The 20828-nt window shown below is 37.6% G+C and overlaps 3 protein-coding genes across 4 annotated transcripts in view; all 3 read left to right on the top strand.

Annotated features, from left to right (window-relative positions):
* Nucleotides 1-1885: 1885 nt before the first annotated feature.
* fam110c (family with sequence similarity 110 member C) lies at nt 1886-4937 on the top strand. The gene has a single exon (XM_061052052.1). It carries the CDS (start codon nt 2105-2107, stop codon nt 3116-3118), a length of 1014 nt encoding a protein of 337 aa, XP_060908035.1. The 5' UTR covers nt 1886-2104; the 3' UTR covers nt 3119-4937.
* Nucleotides 4938-6668: 1731 nt separating this feature from the next.
* On the top strand, nt 6669-20507 carry fbxo25 (F-box protein 25). Of its 2 annotated transcripts, XM_061052050.1 has the most exons (11): nt 6669-6804; nt 7598-7730; nt 13178-13281; nt 13609-13658; nt 13780-13872; nt 13961-14054; nt 15100-15284; nt 15679-15861; nt 16284-16427; nt 17265-17291; nt 18972-20507. In XM_061052050.1, the coding sequence occupies exons 2-11, from the start codon at nt 7603-7605 to the stop codon at nt 19059-19061; spliced, it is 1098 nt and encodes a 365-aa protein (XP_060908033.1). In that variant the 5' UTR covers nt 6669-6804; nt 7598-7602; the 3' UTR covers nt 19062-20507. The 2 variants fall into 2 exon arrangements, with proteins under 2 accessions (XP_060908033.1, XP_060908034.1); XM_061052051.1 differs by lacking the exon at nt 17265-17291 and having other exon boundaries at nt 6672-6804.
* The window catches only part of cmtr1 (cap methyltransferase 1), a 54264-nt gene continuing 40477 nt past the window's right edge, over nt 7042-20828 (top strand). The window contains exon 1 of the mRNA XM_061052048.1: nt 7042-7046. The gene's annotated coding sequence lies outside the window, so the exon portion shown is untranslated. The remainder of the gene's footprint in view (nt 7047-20828) is intronic.

Here is a 20828-nt window from a genome sequence, read left to right on the forward strand (position 1 = left end):
TCTAGAAAAAGGGAACAATGTCAGTAAGAGCAAACGATCAGCTTTATATACCTTCTGGCCTTGGTTGGGATCCACAAGGAGGAGCTAGAAAACGCTGTACCACAACCTTGAGAAAATAGAAGAAATTGGATGGATAGATGGATGGAAGGTAAAAGCTTTTTCACATAGATATCAGAAGAATGAATCCCCAACTTAGGGAACACAAGAATCCAACTTGTGTGTATATGCTAAACATCAGCAAGTTAGCATTGAACAGTACATTAAGCATTCTGATGTTAGCATTTAGCATTAAGAGTAGCTTCACATGGCCTCTGTATGACTGCTAAACTTTAGCATGTTAGCATTGTAGGTGTCAGGATGTTAGTATGCTTAATATTTATTATCATGAGAGCGTAGCCCTGTAAAAAGTAGTCTTGTTCAGACATGAACGCCAGACTCAACATTGTTGTATAAGAATGACTTGCAGTACTTCATGGAGCAGTATTGATAACTTACGTCCAAATATCCTGAGAAATGTTTATTTGTGACTATGCAATGCCCACCTGACACATTCAATAATAATTATTTTAACTCTGTTTTCCCCCTGAGGAGTCATTAATCACACAGATGCCTCTTGCATGCCTTTTTTTTTAGCACCAGCACTAAAATGTGAGGATAAATATCAAGCAGGTCACCATTAGTTTGAAGTTAAAGTCAAATGAGGATAAAGTACAAGTAAACACTGCAGAATCCCAAGTGAACTGTTCATTTTGTTTTAAGGGAAGCCAAACAAAAGAAATCACACAGCTGAATAAATGCAATCAACCCATACAAACAGATGTGTTCGATCATGTTCGAACAGTAGGCTTATATGAATCAATAAAAACAGGGTTGTTAAGTTAACAAACAATCACAAACAGAGTCTTACATCTTGGGCTGTCGAAGCTATTGTGGGGTAATTAAGTCAATGAAAGCCTTTGTGTAATGACGTTCATACATTCTAGTGCTGCCCTTTGCCTTTTGAACATATAAACCTGGGGTCTGGTGTCTTAATGGTTCGCTTTGTACACAGATGTTTCAGATTCTAGTTAAGAGACTATCCAAGTATACATGCCTATCCATAATTATTTTGTAAGGATTATTTTCTCTCTTCCTCTTGATGCTTATAAGCATACAAGGTTTCAACACACATGTTAAAAGGGTGCCAGAGCTAGGCTTGAAACTTGTGTGTTAAGTGAATATTAGGGTAAATAAGTTGCATAAATTCATGACTGTGCTTGTTTCTGTTGCTCTCATTCAAGCACTCAATAACATTAAGCTTTTACACCAACACATCCAGACTTGCTCTGTGTAGGACAGATCCTCTGATTGAGCTGTTTGTTTTAAATCATTCTAGACACATTTTTTCGGTTTGGTTTCAGGGGCATTAATGGGGCCACAAGTGGGGATCTTGTGTTACTACTTATTCTAAAAAATACTGCTGTGTGTTATTCAGTTGAGTACAGTTACTGAGTAACTGAGCCTATTAGGCTTTTTGACTTGCACAACACTGCTTTATTGATGGCTTTGACTCATAAATACAATCTACCTGACTTAAACAATCCCTGCAAGAGATATCCTATTCCATGATTCAAGGATGAATATCATTGTTTAAACACCTTTTTCGCAACATTCACACTGCAACAAGCACCAAGCCCATTTGATGATGAGTCAGTCTGGTGAATGAGTCGATAAAAGTCACTGGAGAATACTTTGGAATGACAGAAACTAGTTTCCTCTGTGGGAGCTAAAGCAAGATTCTTTCCTGTATTGGGCAACAAGGATAAAGGCCTAAGTTTCTACCTGTAGGCGAGGAGGAAAACTGTGCAGCAGTGTCAGCTTTCTCTGTTCTCACTTGTGATAGTATCAGGTGTACTTTGAACAGGCTTGTGTTTGGTTAAAACTAGCCTCACGCAGAAATGGGTGGGGTAATGTGATGTGTGCTTGAAGAGACAAGGTGAAGTCTTCTATTTGTGTTACATGCTCAGGCAAAGGACAGGCTTGAATGGAATATTTTTCTTCGAACGAAGAAGTCAACACAAGCCAAAGGATTATCCTCTTCTTGGATATAATTGATTAAACCACAATGGATACAGCCAGTGATACAACAAAAATCCTGGAGAAGGGTCCTGAGTACCTAAGAAAGCAAATGGAGCTGGAGAGTGAGACGAAAGGACACATGAGTGCTGTGGAGAGGCTCGCTGCCAGCAAACTCAAATACGTCAAAAGCCTACAGGTGGTCAACTCCACTCAGGAGCCTGTGATCAGCATTGGATCCGGTTCTGTGAGCAGCACTGGATCTTCTAATCGGAGCTCCAACCGTAGCGGGAATCTTAACACCTCAAGTGTCTCAATTGCAGCTACTTGTGGTTCACAGAACTCCTCACCAGTGCAGGTACGTCGGTCGAGCTCCAAAAATCGACGAGACTCACTTCTACTTTACAGACAGAAATGTGAGTTACTGAGAGGGTCAGCAAACAGTAGAAAACACCGTAGAACATTCAAGCTGCAGCAGAAAAATGTTCCTTTACCAGAGGCGTCAGATAAAGAAAGTGACATCACAGTGAAAATCACCACACCTGAGGGAACAGCAAAGGAATGCAGCTCTCATACAGATGTGAGGAGGAGAAACGGAGAAGGAGAACAACAATGTTCAGGAAACAATGATTCTTGGACAAAGGTGACTGGTGGGAACAAATCTGCTGTTCTGCTTGCGGTTCCTGAGGTTGAAAGGAGGCCTGGAAAAGGGGTCAGTCGTTCGCACTCCGACATCAGCTCCAGGTACTCCAAAAACTTTGCAGACTTTGATGCTTTTTTCAAGTACTGCGGGCTGGACGGTGAGGTCATCGAGTCTTTGGGTAAGAAGAACTTCTCCTGTCGCTCCGACGAAATATCTATAACCATCCGTAGTGCCAGTGTCTCTACGGACGACTGTTTCTCCAGGCACAGCGGTGACAGCGAGGGGCTGCTGAAGGATGAGTTACAAGAAAAGATACATCAGGGGACGTCGGTTATTGAGCGCAATGCACGGATTATCAAGTGGCTGTACAGCTGCAAAAATGCCAGTGAGACTGGGAAAAAGTTAAGAGATCTGGATTGAGATTATCAATCTTTTTTCTACAGAGGCCACATTAGCAAAAACTATTGTTTCTGAATGACAAAAGCTAATGCAATTTTACTCTTAAAAATGTTGCATGTGTCTGTGTGTCTATGGGCATATATCATTGTTTCATTTGTATGTGAGCGCCAATATCAGCACACACCTGTTAGAAGAGAGTCAGATTTAGCATCTTTGATTTTGTTCAAACTTCAATAGAGCTAGCTGTCAAACATACAGCAAAAAACAATTAATGTCATTTTATTTTCATATAGTGTTATCTTGTCATAACGTGCAATCCACACAGATTTGTCATACAGCTGCAGGTCGAAGGTCAAAACTATGTGCGTATTTGCACACTTGGATACATTTCAATAGCAGCAGTGATATTAAGCTAACAGGAGCTAGTGGCAAAAAATACAGCCACAATGATAACTAATAAAAAAAACACATTCATTTTCAATTTATGGTACATTTATTATTATTTTTTCTGTTTTGTTTTTTGGTCCAGATCCCTGCATGGTAGTGGATGAAAAATATTTTTTTTAACCTGGCAACCAAAAGATTTGTTGTTAATTTGTCTTACAACAGATCTATGAAACATGTATACATAATCTGTCATCACTTTAAAAAAGACTTGCTATGTATGAAACAGTCATAAAAGGTAGTATTAATAGAGAGTGCAATTCTAGATGAAGGTCTACAGCACGTGCGATAACATAAAAATTCATTCTGAAAAATAAATTCAGCAGGAAATGGGGCCAGTAAAAGCATGAAATATGCGACCTGTCTTTTTAATCCAATGAGTGTAGTTCTCTTCACGTGAAAGGTAAACATTCCATCACAGACACACACACACACAAACAAATATTCACAGTTACTTTAACTGTTACTGAAAAAGTGTAAGTGAGAAAAATCTGGCCCTCCCAAATTGTGGTTCCATGATTTGTATTGAAAGTAATCAGATTTAACTACAGCCAGACACAAACACTTACAAGTTGTGGTTATTTTCCAGCCAAAGAATCATGTTCGCACAGTTTTGTGTGAGAGGAATGTACTTAATAATCTTATAGGCTTAAATCCAGTGACCTGTGTAACCATATCTCCACTTCCCTCCCAATCTGTGTCTGTGTTTTCTCCTCTCCACTCTCTCCCTTTTTGTCTTTTAGCCAAACTTTCTTTACAGATCAAAGCTGTGAGGCTGTAACATGAGTGAGGGAAAAATCCAAGGACAGACTGATCCAATTATAACCCATTCTGTTTCTCACACACACATGCAGCAACAAACAATATATATATATGAGCAGTTATACCTCTCAGCAGCACTGTGGAAGACACACATTCCATTTCTCCTGAGGCCTGACTGCCTAATTCAATTCCAAGCAAGTCATGTCCTGCCTTCTCTGTGTGTTGCCAGAACTTGCTCAGATGTTGCTACTGCATATCAGGTTGTGTTTCAGTCAGGAACTAAATTGCACTTTCAGTAGAATAATAGTAGGCTATGTGTTTCAATCTACAGATATGTATCGAAATTGCATGACATGTGAATACTGGCTAAAAATTTAAGAAACTTACACTTCTGAAGGCTTTTAAGTGCCTTCGTTATTGTACTTTGAACATATAAACCTGTGGATCTGGTAGGAAGATATGTGCTCAGATTTTACTGTAAAGGCTGAAATACAGTATAAATGCTTTGTGTCTTGTCACCTTTTGGCAGATGTAAATGAGTCACTTTTCTATGGGTTTGGTGCTGACATGTGCATCATCTTAGACTGGAGTATTTTGGAAAACTGCTACACAAATAAAGTGGTTGATCATTTTTCTTAGAGTATTGTTTATTGAGTGTGTTCATGGTGAAAAGCTGTTGCACATCTCGTTATATATTTAAGGCAGGTCCAAAAAAAAAAAAAATAGTGACAGCCTATGATGACTCAACGATTGAAAGAATTTGTTGTTGAATAAAAGTTTTGGTTGCCTGATTCCAGAAAGCAGATACTCTTCTGATTATCAACAATGTTCAAAAACGAAATACATTTTTTTATTTTAAAATGAGAGGAGAGCTAAAATCAGAGATAATTCAGCCATGATATATAACAGGGCCTATTATGAATAGTATTTATATATGCCCGTAAATAAGGCCTAAGTAAATGTCAAGAGAAGCACAGTGTATTACAATGTTAGTGATTTAAAAATGTTCTAATGCAACAGTATGGGGCCTAAAGGGGGCAGTATCTAACAACGATAATGAAGCTACTGAGTTTGAATCTGTTACCAGGCCAATAATACTAATCCTCTGACTGCAATCACATACACAAACAGTATTATAGTTATTTACAATGTCAACCCCCCAAAAGGTTTCAAATGATACTGTACACACATCAAGCCAAGACAGAGCAAATAAAACATGAGTCACAGATTAGTCAGTTTCACAGGAAGCTGACAAATCAAGTTCCCATAATAAGAGGACAGTGGCATGGAAATACTATAACTGTTTTAAAATACTTTATTATAAATATTATGCAATTGATTTTGCCTATTAAATATATTACTCAGCTGTTGTCCCCTTTGTCAAGGATGTACATACATTCACACTTGAGATGGAGTATAGAGACTCTGGCAGTGTATGCTTAACCTTTTATGAAGATGCACACGATAGGCTGTATGTTTTAAGTGAAATAAAATTGCCTAATTTCAAACCTGTGAACATTTCCTTTTACTATTTTCTTGATAATGTAAAAATATATTGTAATGATATGAAAATATTTTTTTTTGTGCCTTTGATGGAGAGATAGGACAGTGGATATAGTCAGAAATCAGGGAGACAGTAGGGTATGACATGCAGGAAAGGAGCCACAGGTGGGATTCGAGCTTGGGTCGCCCGCTTGGAGGAGCAAAGCCTCCATACATGGGGTGCGCACACTAACCACTGTGCCACCAGCACCCCTGAAAATACATTTTAAAGTAAATGTTAAATACTGGAATACGGATGTATTGTTCTGAACTAAAAGTGCCAATCTTTTATAGGCTGTATGTAGTAAAAAACTTAAAATAGGCTAGCTTGAGATTTCAAAATAATGTCAAACTCTTATCTAAATTACCAGGCATAAGCATTGGCGGTAGCCTACTTCTCAGCTTTGTGAAACATACTGTTAACACTTCAGACTTCCAACCTGGCTTGAACTTGCTCATGTTTTGACATGGGCAGAGAATTAATGAAAGCCAAACATGCTTATGTGACTATTGAACTAAGAAACAGTATGACAGAGATGTCATTCAAACGATGTATTATCCTTATAAAACACTTAAACTCTATCATCACACCTGTGTTTGTTTCGGCCACATCATCAGTCACACAGATGTCCTGTGGTTTTGTTCCCATCCTCCATCACAAAAAAGCAAAACAGAAGTACATGTGCGCAGGCTACTGTCACGTGTACAAGAAAGCCCCAACAAAACAGAAGGGATGAAAAAAGAACATGAGTGACGGCCACGGCCAGCCAATCAGCGACGCAACACTGGGTAGCAACAAGATAAATACTGGCGATTTGTCCAATCAGAAACAGCAGGGGCGTGGACGAAATCTTCTGTCCGCACTGTGTGTTTACTTCCGTCAATATTTCCATCAAAGCAGGCAGAAGAGACAAGAAAAAGAAGCAAAGACGGAGGATACAACAAGGGAGTCGCTTTTGGTAGGCTGTAGACATTTAGCACTCGTTTAATGTTAAGATGCGGTCGTTTATTTTCTTCATATGGTGATTTTTGTTCGTAGTGACATATTTTCTGTTTCCCATTTTGGACCGCTGACTGTTAAAAACTATTTTTTCTAACGCTGTTGTTTTTATCATGTCAATGCGTCCTAGTCATCATTGTTGTGTTATTTGAGCAATTTGGCCTCGTATGTTATTTTAACTTCTCAATGTCAACAATAGGAGTAAAGAGCAGTTGTTGTCAGACAATAACCTGTTATGAATAGCCTGTGTAGTTTTGTCCTTGGCTGCTTAAGGCCATAGCATGTGGTTGTTTTTTTTGTCTTAAGTAAAACAGGAATGAACACTTGTGTTTTAATTTGATATTTTACTGTATTTAAAGCATTGTAATATTTAGAAAATATCAGTATATTTTGTTGAACCCGTGTTATTTAAATGCACCGATGTTTCATCTGGTGCAATTTCATAAAACCTGTTCACTTAGGCCTATAAAAGTGTTCACTCAAACTAACACAGGACTCAAGTGGTGTCTTGGATGAAGCTTTAACCCATTTTTAAGATGGGATAATTAATTCCAGCATATTTGAATCTAGTTTTTGAAAATTTTAATATTAATTTAAATTTGTAACCCTTTAGTTCATGTTTGAACTAAATACGCTGTTTCAATATTAATTGATGGCTACATCTCTCACTACAATATACAGCATGTCATAATTGTCTAATTTCCTCTCACAGCAGCTCAAAGATAAAACATGCATCTTGTCCCCTTCCTCAGGTAAAATGCCTTTCTTAGGCCAAGACTGGAGGTCACCAGGATTGAGCTGGACAAAGACCGAACATGGTTGGAAGAGGATTGTCTTCTATGGACACGAGTTGGATGATGACAACAGAGAAATAGAGTTGACAGAGTAAGAAAAAATGTTCACCCATTATCATGTCTTTTCACTGTTACTGTCCATGCCAAACTATATAAATTGAATGAGTCAGTGCTTTTCCAAGTAATATTTGGTTTTACTTGACCATATGTGCATCATTTTAATTACATAGTTCAGTGTACTAAAAGTACAAGATAATTTTTTTCCCCCTTAAGTTGTGTTTCTATCTGGAGCTTAATCAGATGCTTTGTCAAATATATTCCAGGGCTGGAGAACTTAAAATGACTTAAAATGGCCCTTTTTTAAATTACATTTAATCTCACTTGTATCTCACCTTTTGACTTAAAAATCTAAATATTGTGGTGTCACAACATTGTGCACATCTATACTTCCCTTCCATAGTATTTTTCCTTACTCTAAAAAGACAAAACATCTGCATATAATATTCTCAAGGAACTTAAAAACAATATTTTGTATGGGCATCTGAGCCAATCAGCTGGAGGTTGTTAAGGATCTTACCATAGTTAACAAACACAACCAGGACATCACAACTCCTGGTGTGTGAGCACTGACTAGTAATGACTAGAAGTTAGATGTTCTGACAATGGATATGGTGAGCTAGAATGTGTGTTAATACCTGGGTGCAAACCAAACACACTTACTGATACCCCTACACTCATTCTAATAAACCATCAGAATCTGAGGGCTGACCTTTGCTATGCTTAACAGATCCAGGCAAACAAGTGACAGTGATAATAACAATCTTCAACTTCTTTACCAAATTGCATGAAGAAGCCGTTGTGTCTCAGCATCAAATGAAAAATTATTCAGCTGACTCTTATCACCACCAAGGCAGAGAGTCTTTGATGCGGTGATTTGCATCCCACAATTGCAGCCTGCTGTTGCCAAAGGGGCGTTGTGGCAACAGACAGCCGGAGTATAAGGTCCGTTTTAGACTTTAAGAAGGTATTTTTACATGAGACCTACTTGTCAGTGTAACCTGTTCAGCATGTCAACAGTATCACAGTGAAAGACATCTTTGATTCGAAATGTCTAACTTTTTACCCGATCTAGACAAGAGTCTGAAGTATTGAGGTCAGGTATTGTTTATGAAGGAACTGAGGTGAACGTCTTCTGCAAATCATTACCTCGAGGCAATACCAGATAATGCGTTAATATGTTTTTAATACAAAGTGTAAAAAATAAGTTGTGGTAAAGCCTTGATAAACAGAATTATACCTGATGTCTCTAATGAACAAAGCTCCACTCCATAGTTCCATTTCCCCACGACAGGAGAGTCGGGGGGGGGAAACAAGAGTGCATTAGGGCACAAACTCTAAAATTAAAAACACAGTAGTATGCCTATTCATAGTTTTGATGTAAAAAAGCATCATTAACGACTCAAATGTCTCTATAGGGAAATTAGATTTTAACCCAGTGAATAAAAAACAAACATACTCCATGAAAACAAATAACAACACAACATACAACAGCTGCAATTCCATGTATTCGTTTCTGACACCTTTGTTCAGTATTTAGATGTTCATGTACAGTATATATCTCCTGTAGTTACTCTTGGATGATTGCAACACATGAAACATGTGACTCTATCGCAGGTATTGTTGCTTAAAGTTGTAAATTGAATGTTAACATCAGTTCATCTGTCCCTCTGAAAGGCGTCTAGCTGTTTTAGAGACTTAAATGGCCTATGTTTGTTGAAAGAGCCAAACTAAAAACAAGTTCTGCTATTTCGGTCTGTCTGCTCTGTATGACATGTCACTGTGGGCAGTCTGGGTACCTCCCAGCTGGAGAGCTCTCTGTTATCAGCAGGAAACATGTCCTGTTTGAAGTATGCCATCTAGAAGTCTCACAAAAGAAAAGGAGGTTCCCGTTCTTATTCACCCTCTCATTCTATTTCTCTTTTTTTACTTTATGTAGTATGCTTTTTGGGGGGTTGTGTCATTTACTGTGTTTGTTTGTTTATTATGTACACTGAAAGAATATCTTCTCTTAGCATATTCTGTCCTCTTTGCATTTATCCTCCTACCTTTCAAAGTTTGGATTAAAAATCTAATTCAGGTGTTTTGCTAATTTCCCTTTTCCATGAAATCAGGGCAAGACTAAAGATTTTTTTTTTAGATATTTTGTCTCTGAATACATCAAATATGACAGTTCATTACAGATGAGGTTATCTGGTGTTACTGCTAGTAACCAAGAGCTTAACAGTGCATCATTACAAATATATTTAATAGACAAAAATATATTTTAAAGGGCTACAACCTACATTCAGTCAGAGTCCTTTTTACTTAGATTCTCAAGTTGAACCATGTGCCTAACCTCTCTAACTTCATAGGGTTCAAGGGTCACCCTTTTAGTATGAAAAATTAGGATAGAAGACTCGTAAAAGAAAAAGCAGGCAGCTATCCAATCAGTGTTAATGTGCACATGATGCTGTGCCATGAAAAAAGTGTAAGCAGAAATAACAGCAAAACAGGGTGGCTCATTTAGTTTGTAATGACTAGAGCATTGGAGTAGCTGAATGCAAAGACATAATAAAAATAAAATACAAATTATAGTAATCAAAAATGATCATTCCTGGCAAATTGTAATTGGAAATAAAAATATCAGTAAGTAAAGGATTTGTAATTGAAGTAGGTCAACTTGTGAGTGTGTGTCCAGTGAAAGCAGCAACACCTTTTGTGCAAGCACAAGTGCTCAGCAGTGTTTGTCTGATATAGCCATCTGTTGATGAGCAGGCCTGACTTTAACTGTGAGTGACATGCTGGTGTCCTGCACTGGTCATCACGGGGTTAACAGTAGAATCTCTGCACCAGTGTGCGATATCTCCCTCACGTCACTGAGTCCCCCTTTCTATTGATCAGCCAGCAAACATTACTCACAGCCCCACATTAGCTTGTCAGCAGTCTTTTCACTAAAAAAGTACAGGACACGGCATCAGACAATAACTTGTGACATCATCTGTTCGGATTGGCCACTCTCCAAACAAAGCTCACTCAGAAAGGCCCGTGACATCATTCCACGGAGGTACACTTGGCAGAAAGAAAGGAGAGCTTTATAATGGTCAGTGTACCAGTGGCATAGTACACAGTGTGTAACAGAAGAAGTTTAGATCCATCTCTTAATGTCAGAAAAGGGACTAAATTGTTCATCTGACTTGCACTTAAAAAGTATGTAAGGAATTGAACTTCAATTCATTTCCCGCAATAATTAAGAAATGTGAAATAGCTACATTTCAGGCAGGTACATTTGTTTTCTCCCTTGTTCATAGCTTTCTACACAACCTCTTTAGCTCATGTATTTCAGGATTTAAACATGCACAAATCCCTGTGAACATCCCTGCTGTTGTTTGATGTCTTTTATTGGCTCTGTGGAGGTTGATGCTACACATGCACTGGGTGTAAAAGAGCCAGGCTACTGCTCTTCTTCCTTGTAATTCACTGTGGCAGATTGATGGGCTTGCATGTGTGTTTGTGTGTATGCCCGAACAATTGGATAAATGGATAGAGACCAGGGATTACTGTTTAGCACATTCACCCTGTTGACGTCGCAGTCAGACAAGAAAAGATGTGCATTCACTTATTGCTGGAGTCACATTCATTTGGTGATGTAAATACTTCATCTGGCCACAGAAAGCTCATAAAACAAACACAGCCCTTCTTCATTAGGATAGATTTCCTGTTGTATGCATACTCATAAAGCAGATTTCCGTATCTACCTTTTGTTTATCTGATTAAATCTCACATTTGAAGGTGGGAAGCTGTTGAGGGATTTTGCCCTTCTAGTGAAGTCTGCAAATAGTTTGGGCACCATGTGCTGATAGCTTTATTACCTCATCAACAACAACAAAAAATATCATTATCATTTACTGTGCTGATCATTTTCCTGATAAGTCTTTTTAATATAAAGGTCAGAAATCAGTCCAATATGCCCATTGTAATGGCTTTGAGTCAAAAGAAAGGAACTGAAATGTGTTGTTTTATCTGGCCCATATTTAAACACTCTGTCATGATGCTTTTGATGTCTCGTGTGAAGCACTTTGAATTGCCTTGTTGTTGAAATGTGCTATATAAATAAACTTGCCTTGCCTTGCCTTGAGATATTAAAGTATTGCCATGTACGCAAAGAATAGCATCATTTCATCACATTTGAAAAGCAGGATCCTTCAGATGTTGGATCATTTTGACTCAAATAAAAAAAACATTACCCAAATGGTTCCCAGTTTACTGTTAAATAGTCTGATTGTTTAAGCAGTAAACAACTGTGCTCTCAGTGAAACTCCTTGTTAAGCTTTAGCACAACAACCGCAAATATTGACAAATAATTTGAATTAAAAAACTATTAGTCAAATGCATATTTACAAATATTTATAATATTTCACATCTCAAATATTAGATTGAATAGTGTTAATAGAAGTAGTTTGGTATCAGTCCCACTGCTTGTTACATATTTTGAAGGTATTCTTTTTCACTATAATCATCTGACCAAAATATTTTGCCCCTGGAGTTGGTAGTTCTGCCAGTCTGCTGCTGAACGTCAGCCAAGAGATTATGAATGCATGGAGAATCAATAACCAGCCATCCACCTCTTTGATCTGCCAGTTAAAGGTCAGAAGAGAATGGATAGCTGTAGAGAAACAAGTGAAGCTTGTCATGGAATATCATTTTACTGGCTTATTTTATTTGGGAGAAAAAAAACATACATTCACAGACCCTCACAAACACATTCTGTAGTTAACATTTATCAAATATAACAACATGTGCTCACAAATGTAATGCTTTCAGTTGTGTTTATGTTGCAGTTGAGCCAATTTAAGCCTCCCATGTCAAAATATGTCAACTCGAGGCCAAAAAAGATCTACATAAATAAAGATCTAGCTTATCAATTATGAGGAGATCACTTATCAAACATGCAGGCCAGAAAAATGCTGCCAGAAATAACAGAGATCAGATCAAATCTGGTAATGTTTTGCAAGTTTACTGAGAAAACAGTGTCAGTTATTTTGTCTCTAGTATTGTATGGGTTCCATCTGTGGTCTTTCTTACATTTTTAAAGCCACTTGAAATAATTTTCAGTTCAAATGTTGTCTGTTCTGAATGTAACATCTGTCTTTGCCTGCTTATGATCCTGATTGGTCCAAAAAATACAGCAGCTGGATTATGAACTGGAATACATTATGGACTTGGTATCTTCTCTGTGCCGTTAAGAGATGCTTCTAATGTTTAAGTGAAACATTTGCTGGTCCTGTAAAGCCAAACACACTGCACCACATTAACTGCTGAGACCCCAGCAGGTACCTCTACAAAGTGATATATACAGGACATATAGATAAAGTCACAGGACGCTTCAGCAGAGCTTAATCTGTGGTGTGTTATGAAATGTATCACAGATGCATTAGTAACACTTTCATGAAATGTTATTAGCATATTCCACCCATGCTTCTTCTTCTTCTCTCTAAACAGACTCTGCAGTGACAACAAAGAGAATCTGTTTGTTGGGGATGTGTGTGAGCTCGCCACCACAAAGAGGAAAAAGGACTTCTACAACAACAACACCAAATCTCAGTGTGAGTTTCATTAACACATAATCCCTGTTCTGGCTTTGGGAAGAGTTTATGGTTCAAAAATGAAAGGCGCTTTGTTAAAAAATAAACTAAGCAGAAACACTTGTAGCAAATAATTTCCGACGGGGGGCTGCCACATATTGAAAACTTAGGGTCAATTTCAGCAGTTCAGGATGTAATGCTTAGTAGTGCTCTGCGTCTCCACAGATAGGCTCTATTATTTTAGCACTTCAGTTTGCACTTCAGTTCAATTTGAATGGAGCTGTACCCTGCTTGTGGTCACAAACACCCCTAACACTTCTTCTCCGATGTGTTTGTTTTCTTCTTCAGTTGTTTTCAGGGATAAATGGATCTATGTGCAGAAAGGAAGCACAAAAGAGGTGAGTGCTGCAGCTGTTACTAGATGTATTCCAGGAGATTTTTTTTACGTCATTGCAGTTGATGAAACAAGACCTTTTTTTTTAATGTAATTGTTTTCTGGTATTTTTAATGTTAACACAGCGACATGGATACTGCACGCTCGGTGAAGCCCTCAACCGTTTAGACTTTTCCAGTGCCATTCAGGACTTGAGAAGATTCAACTATGTTGCAAAGGTGAGCAATAACTTTTCAAATGAGGATCCTTTTGAAACTATTGAATAACGACTCCTCTAACATGTCTTACTCTCTTGCTCTCCAAAAGCTCTTCCAGCTAATAGCCAGGTCCCAGCTGACTTCTTTGAGTGGAGCTGCCCAGAAAAACTATTTCAACATACTGGAGAAGATCGTACGAAAGGGTAAGAATACAAAGATAGACCAGGTGGACATTTTTGAGCTTGTCATTTTAACTCAGACTCTAATAAAGCCTCATGTTGTGTAAGTTCAAATTTTCAACAGAAGGAACGTTTCATTGCTAGATTGGGAGATTCTGAGCAATCAGATAATTTGTTTATAGACTATTTAGAAACAGAAGTGTTACTGCAATGAATGTCCAACTGCAAAACCTGTAGGACCAGTGTGCTCGGTCATTATGGGGTTGTTTTGCCTGGTGCAGAACTAGTCTGCCACATTTATGAGGTGAAACTGACATGTAAAAAAAAAAACTCCCTCTAAATCATCAACTGTATCTATTCTGAATTTCTATCATTTTTCCCTTTTGTGATCTTTGGGTCTGAAACATAACCGGTCTGTTAGGGTGTTCATGAGTCTATAAGCAGGTATTTTGGAAGTGGTTAGATGTGTTTGTATTATGTTGGTTTTGTTTTATTGCAGCATGTGTTTTTTTCTTTTTATTATCAGAATTTGTATCTAAATCTTTTACTGCGTCTATTGTTTGAATTTATTTTACTGCTTTTGTTTTTTTACTGCTTTGTGTCCATTTAAGGCTTTAGCTGTTTTTGTTTCTCATTTTATAACTTCTACCCCACCATATTGTTTCTATTTCTAATTGTTTTTATTTCTTATTTTTTCTCTCTCCATAGAATTCTCTTATCTTATTTTATAGTTTGTATCCCCCCTTATTGTTTCCATCTCTTTATTTCCTTTTGTTGTATTTCTTTGAACTGCTTATTTATCTTCTTACAATTTATGTAGCTGGGTTCCTGTGGTACCTGGGTTATTATTATGTTACCTGGGTTCTTATAGTGTTTGGGTTACTGATGTTGGTTGGGTTTTGTTTGGGTTCGTTAACTGTTGCTTGTCAACGTGTCAAAGCACTTTGTAAACCCTTGTTTTTTAAAGTGACACACAAATAAAGTTATTATTAGTAGTAGTATTATTATTATTATTATTATTATTATTATTATTATTATTAACTGTTTGTTTTTTAAATGTCACTTCTAGTTGTAGAGGACCAGTACAACCCACGCCTTGTCAAGCAACTGCTGCAGGACCTGAGCTCCACCCTGCACAGTCTGACCATCCATGTAGGCAGGTGTGTCCTCGTGGGCAACGTCAACATCTGGCTGTGTCGACTGGAGACCATTCTTAAGTGGCAGCAGCAGCTCAACAACCTGCAGATCCCAAAGGTAGACCGAGTTCTGCTGTTTGCTTGTGTAGTTTTATTGGACTGGGTGTTTGTTTGTGTGATTTTTTTCATTATCTGTAGCTTAAGCCAAAACTTATTACAGCTTGCTGCAAGCCTAAAAACACCTGCAGTCCATGTTCAGTTTGATCTATATGTGTGTAAAAGTGCAGTAGAAATGCATTTACTTGTAAGCTGATTTTCATAAGAGGAACATGAAACAAGGAAGGGGAAAAATTACTTCTTTTAGTTTAAACTGATCATTTAATGATTTACTGTGTTTGAATCACAACCACATCCCCAGTGGAAAACTGCAACATTTCACCTTTTGTTACCATTAGATATTTTTTACTAACAAGCTCTTCATTTAAAATATTGTCTCTTTGTTTTCTTCCCAGCAAATCTGTGATGGCATGTCATTCAATGACTTACCGCTATACATGCAGAACCAGATCCTCTGCAAGTTATCTGATGCCTATGACATCATTAACCTCGGACAGGCCACGCCCACTCTGCATTGCCTCAGTGAGAACAGGGTGCTGTGGAAGAAACTCTGCCACTTCCACTTCTCAGACAAACAGGTAAGAGAGAGCAGATTTAGTATGTTAGGCATAAATTAGGACAAAGTCTGGTTTAATAATTATTTTAAAATGTATGTTTCATGTGTATGTAAAACTTGATTTTTAGTTAAGCATTTAAAGAGATTGCTGTTCCACCAGGCTGCTAAGTAGTTCACCTTTTGACCACTAGATGGCAGCATCGTCCCGAGTTGATCATCTTTCACAGTTATCACCATTTCCTTCGCTCGCTCTCAAACGCAGACATGCACACACACACACACACACACACAGGCAAACATACACACATTCACACACAGAATTGGTGTTAATGAGTAATTGTCCTTAATTATATCTAACAGCACTTTGTGCCAGTTATAATTACATTCATGTCCCCTGTGTTTGAATCGTGTTTTAACTCTATTTTTCCTTCCATCTGTTGGCAGTACTGTAGGAATCTGGTCCTTACAAAGAGTGGTGTGGTGGACTGGAAGCTGATGTACTTCACTCTGCAGAAACATTATCCAATGAAGGAGCAGTACGGCGACACCTTGCACTTTTGCAAACACTGTAGCATCCTCTTCTGGAAGGTAAAAAAAACCCACATCTAACAACATGCTTCAGCCTTTTGGAGAACGTTTGTGCAAAGTCAAATCAACCTGTGCCTTTGAAATAGATGTTTTTTTTAACAGTCCTGATAACTGTCCAGAGATCAGAAATGAAAATCAGATCAAGTATCAAGTTTGTAAAAGGACACGCTGTATATCCTTGGCCAACGAGACAAAACATCTGTTATCTTTAGTTAGACACGAGAAAAGTCTCAGTGACACTCTTGTTCAGTCACACATTCTTTCTCACACTCTCTGTGTTAACACTGCGTTAAATAGCGTCATCAGGATCTAATCCAAAAAATTGAAATGAATACATTGAGGCTGCTGAAAAAGAAAAAAGCCTCAAATTCACTTTTTCAACTCATAGTAACATAAGATAAAATATCTGTTTAAACTTCAATCCACTGTAAAAGTTGTCAACGCCCATAACCACTGATGGTAATGCGTGCTTAATCCTTTTGATTCCGAATATATTTATTATTTTAACTTAAACTCTCTTACATGTAGGGATCAGTGGTCAAATAATGAACCTTAAATCTGATCTTACGCCATGTGTAAGATGTAATTCTAAAGGGTGTGAGTTTATAACTTCCAGGTAACATTTGTATTTATACAAACTAACTACACTAGGCTGATAAATCACACTGCTTCTACAGTATCCCGCTCCTTGCGATCTTTTACCACCCACAATCTTATTATCCTCATGCTCGTGGTCCCTATTCTTTTGTAACCTCTGCCCTCTCTGCATCCCTCCTTTCGCTTGTCTCCCTCCTTCCTGCCTCCTCTCCTGGTTCTGTTCCTCCCTGATTCCTTAAGGATCGCCACCTGGCTTTGTTATTCAAGGTACTTTCTGTCCCACCATTCCTTTGTGTTACTACAGTGGCCAGTCCGTCTCCATTTACTCAGATTATCTGATCTATAACTCGTCTTTTTCCTTGTGATAAGCCGTTCCTTTCAATGTTTTCTGTTTCACCTGATCACTATGTGTTGCTCGAAGTGTGTTTAGGAAACAGTGAAACTCTCTGCGGACTTTTTAATGGTGTTCAAACTCATTCTTAGAAAAGGTTATTGTCTGCTCACACATTCCACTGAATGTTTAATTCATGTCTTTAAAGTCATTTAGGTTAACACAAATCTTTGTCTCTGTATATCTATACAACCAGGTTGCAACAGCTGTTTTGAAGTCCATCTGTAATGTGTACAAAGTCCTTCAGTTCTTCAGTACCAAATTAGGGTTTGCTAGATCAGGTAATCTTACAGCTTAGCAAGCAAAGATCTACTGTAAGTCATGCTTTTACTTAAAAGCTTAAAAGCTTAATTTGGCTATTAATAATTAAAAATTTAAGAAAGCCAATAAAAGAATAATTCTCGACCACCACTCTGTCAATTTATTTTTCTCTACCAAATAAGTAAATAGATAGATGCTTATTACATTTCTGTGTAAAACGTAATCATTAAAATATGTAGAGGAAGTAGTATTTAAAAAAAACAAAAAATTGAGAGGGATATATAGACAACCCACCTACACCATCCTTATTGTGGAGTAGTAATATTGGGTTCTTTTTAATTTAGTCAAACATTGTAAGTAGGATTCTTCATCATTTAAAAGTACAATGTGTCAGTTTAAGATTGCAATTTAAAGGACCACTGACACATCCTCCAAGTTTCTAGTACTCTTGTTTGTTTCAAAAGCTTACAATCAGCAGTGATCTGCTGTAATGTTTAAAGGCATATATGCCTCTTTACAGACAGAGTACCATGTCTGTTTCAACGTGACCAGGCCAGAGAGTTGCATCAAAATTCTCACATCACAAACCTAACCAATTCAGACAAATACAACTGTCAATATTACATCATAGTGAACCCATTATCCAGTTCAAATGCAGTATTAGGTATAGGACACAAATCCAAAAGCTGAAAAAAAGAAAAGAAAAACAAGGGTACTATTTTTTCAATCCTTTGAGATAAACACAAATTCCCCCATTGTACTCACCTCGGACGATTAGAGGTCCTTCTGTACATGGATGTGTTCTAACTCTGGGAACCGACTCCTCTCGATTATTGTTAGAGCTTGTTTTTACACATGTATATACACAGTTTTTATTTTGTCTTCATTTAACCTGGAATACCAAAGTCAGCTGGGATACAGAGATAGAAACTTAGTAGTAATAAAGTGATGACATAACAAAAGGTATAATGTTTTACACATGCAGTTTTTGTAGGTGCTGGCTGAAGTTGAGTGAAGGTGAAAACAAGTGACAGAAATCAAGGGGTTATTTTCCAGATGGGAGGAAAAGGCAAAAAAGTATCTGGATCAAAGCAAGATTTTGAATTCAGGAATCTGATTTCACTCTGCGTAAATCACCTTTTGCGTCACAACGTCTTCAAGTTCAGACTAACAGCTGATGCAACCAGCTCCAGTGTCCTTCATCAAGTAGCTGTCTATGAACTGTATGTGTAACTGCTCCTCCTGTTTCCTGACCCAACCTCTTTTTAACAATGTATTTATTTGCTGTGTTTCAGGACTGTGGCCATCCCTGCACAGCCAACGACCCAGACAGCTGCCTCATGCCCATCTCTCCACAGCACTTTATCGACCTCTTCAAGTTCTAAACCTTCGTCGTTTTTTTCTTCAAGCTAAGTGTCCGTTTACCTCCGCTCCTGAGTCCGAGAGTGCGTACGAGACCTTGATGTCACCTTTACCCAAATACAAAGGGCTTGAAATGAAAGAGATTACTTTTGTATGTTTTAATTTCCTTACGCACAAATGTTTCCAAGATTTACCGTACATGTTTGTTGCTTTTATGAATGTTATTAATGGGTGAAATATAAAAGGAACTTTGTTGTTTTCCTGCTTTTCCTCTTGCAGTAAAAAAAAAAGTTCATTTCTGACGGGACAGAAAAAAATATGTTAATGTTATATGAATATATGAAAGGATTTCAATGTAAAAGATGTTGTAGAGTGTTTATGATAGGAAAGTGATGTTACATAAGGGGTTGTTGTTTTTTTTACAGATAAGGTCAAAAATGACAGTTTGGAGTTATAAAATTATGTTGAAGGTTTATTTATGGCGTTAAAACTATTCTGCTCTTTTTGTTTCGGTGTTTATTTCCTGCAATAACTGAATGCATGTCCTGTTTTTGTTGAGTCCCTGTTTACATGATTTATGTTGTCCTTTGTGTACTCTTGTTGTGCTCTGTATACAATGGACGTATGGACATCAAGAAAATAATGTAAAACTCCCTTAACTGTACAAGTTTTATCAGCCATCTGGTGTCCAACCTGTCAAATAACAGAAAAAAAGAAATGGAAACTTTGGGATGGAAAAAAAAGTTTTGTACCCTTCCTCTGACTTTTGTAATATTCTTATGCTGTCCCGATACTCTTGATGGTACTATAATGACTTTACCGGGACGTGAACTACTTATACAAAAATTAAATCTTTCTATAAACCTGTGTCTCTTCTTCATTTCATGTTGCATCTTGGAGAAGTCTTATCCTTCGTTTACAGCAGTTTCTACTCCTTGGATTTGGATACAAATGTCTGTCCACCAAAAACAGCAAGCATATGTTTTTGTTTGTCTTTGAAAATTGGAGCAAAGGTATGTGATTAATATCACAAGATCTTCCAGCTCTGATGTAGCAGTCTCATGTTCTATACATGTAGTTAAATAAGAAAGTAAAATGATGTTCACAGGTCTACATTTTTGGAAAATCTCTGAAAAACGTGTAAAAATAAAAGGAAGGTTATAGAAATGTAAGGCAAAGTGTTCTTTCCTGAGCTTTACTTTCAACAGCAGTAAATCCCTACAGATAACAATAATAATAAAAATAACTTTTATTTATAAATGTTGAAGGTAGGTGAAAGAGAATCCCAGTAGGCATACAATCATTCCTGGCTGCAAAATGTTGAAATAAAAGAGTCAGACTTTGAGACTAAATCTTTATTCTACTTTAAGAAATGTGTCCCAGGAAGTTGGCTTGCAGTACATCTCTGTACACTTCTGTTTGTAGTGAAGCAACCATAGGAAAAATAATGTAGTAAAAAGTTTGAATCTGTAAAACAAAGAAAAGGAAGCAGACACTATCATTTTCCTATTCACCTAAAGGAAAAATCTAATCATTGTGGAAATGAAATGACTACGTAGTCTCAGTTCATTACAGTATAAAGATATGCAAACAGCATCAAAGAACTGCCTCACCCAGGAAGTGAATGCAGCACAGATGCATGCTGGGTTGACCTGCCTGCAGTTTCACAGAGTGTAATAAGAACAGCAGGTGTGCAGTCAGGATGATTTGGTCTGGTTGAAATATACAAAAAAACATGAAGTTTCTATTGATATAAGGCACTTCTTAGGTACAAGCTCAGGACTCAGCAG

The sequence above is a fragment of the Labrus mixtus genome, chromosome 12 (assembly GCF_963584025.1).
Source record: "Labrus mixtus chromosome 12, fLabMix1.1, whole genome shotgun sequence".
Lineage (NCBI taxonomy): Eukaryota > Metazoa > Chordata > Actinopteri > Labriformes > Labridae > Labrus > Labrus mixtus.

Excerpts from the sequence above, each read along its gene's own strand:
- fam110c (XM_061052052.1), top strand. The coding sequence starts at position 2,105 with ATGGATACAGCCAGTGATACAACAAAAATCCTGGAGAAGGGTCCTGAG.
- fbxo25 (XM_061052050.1), top strand. The coding sequence starts at position 7,603 with ATGCCTTTCTTAGGCCAAGACTGGAGGTCACCAGGATTGAGCTGGACA. Across the intron at positions 7,731-13,177 it reads AGAGAAATAGAGTTGACAGA|ACTCTGCAGTGACAACAAAG; the intron begins GTAAGAAAAAAT and ends CTCTCTAAACAG. Across the intron at positions 13,282-13,608 it reads CAACAACACCAAATCTCAGT|TTGTTTTCAGGGATAAATGG; the intron begins GTGAGTTTCATT and ends TTTCTTCTTCAG.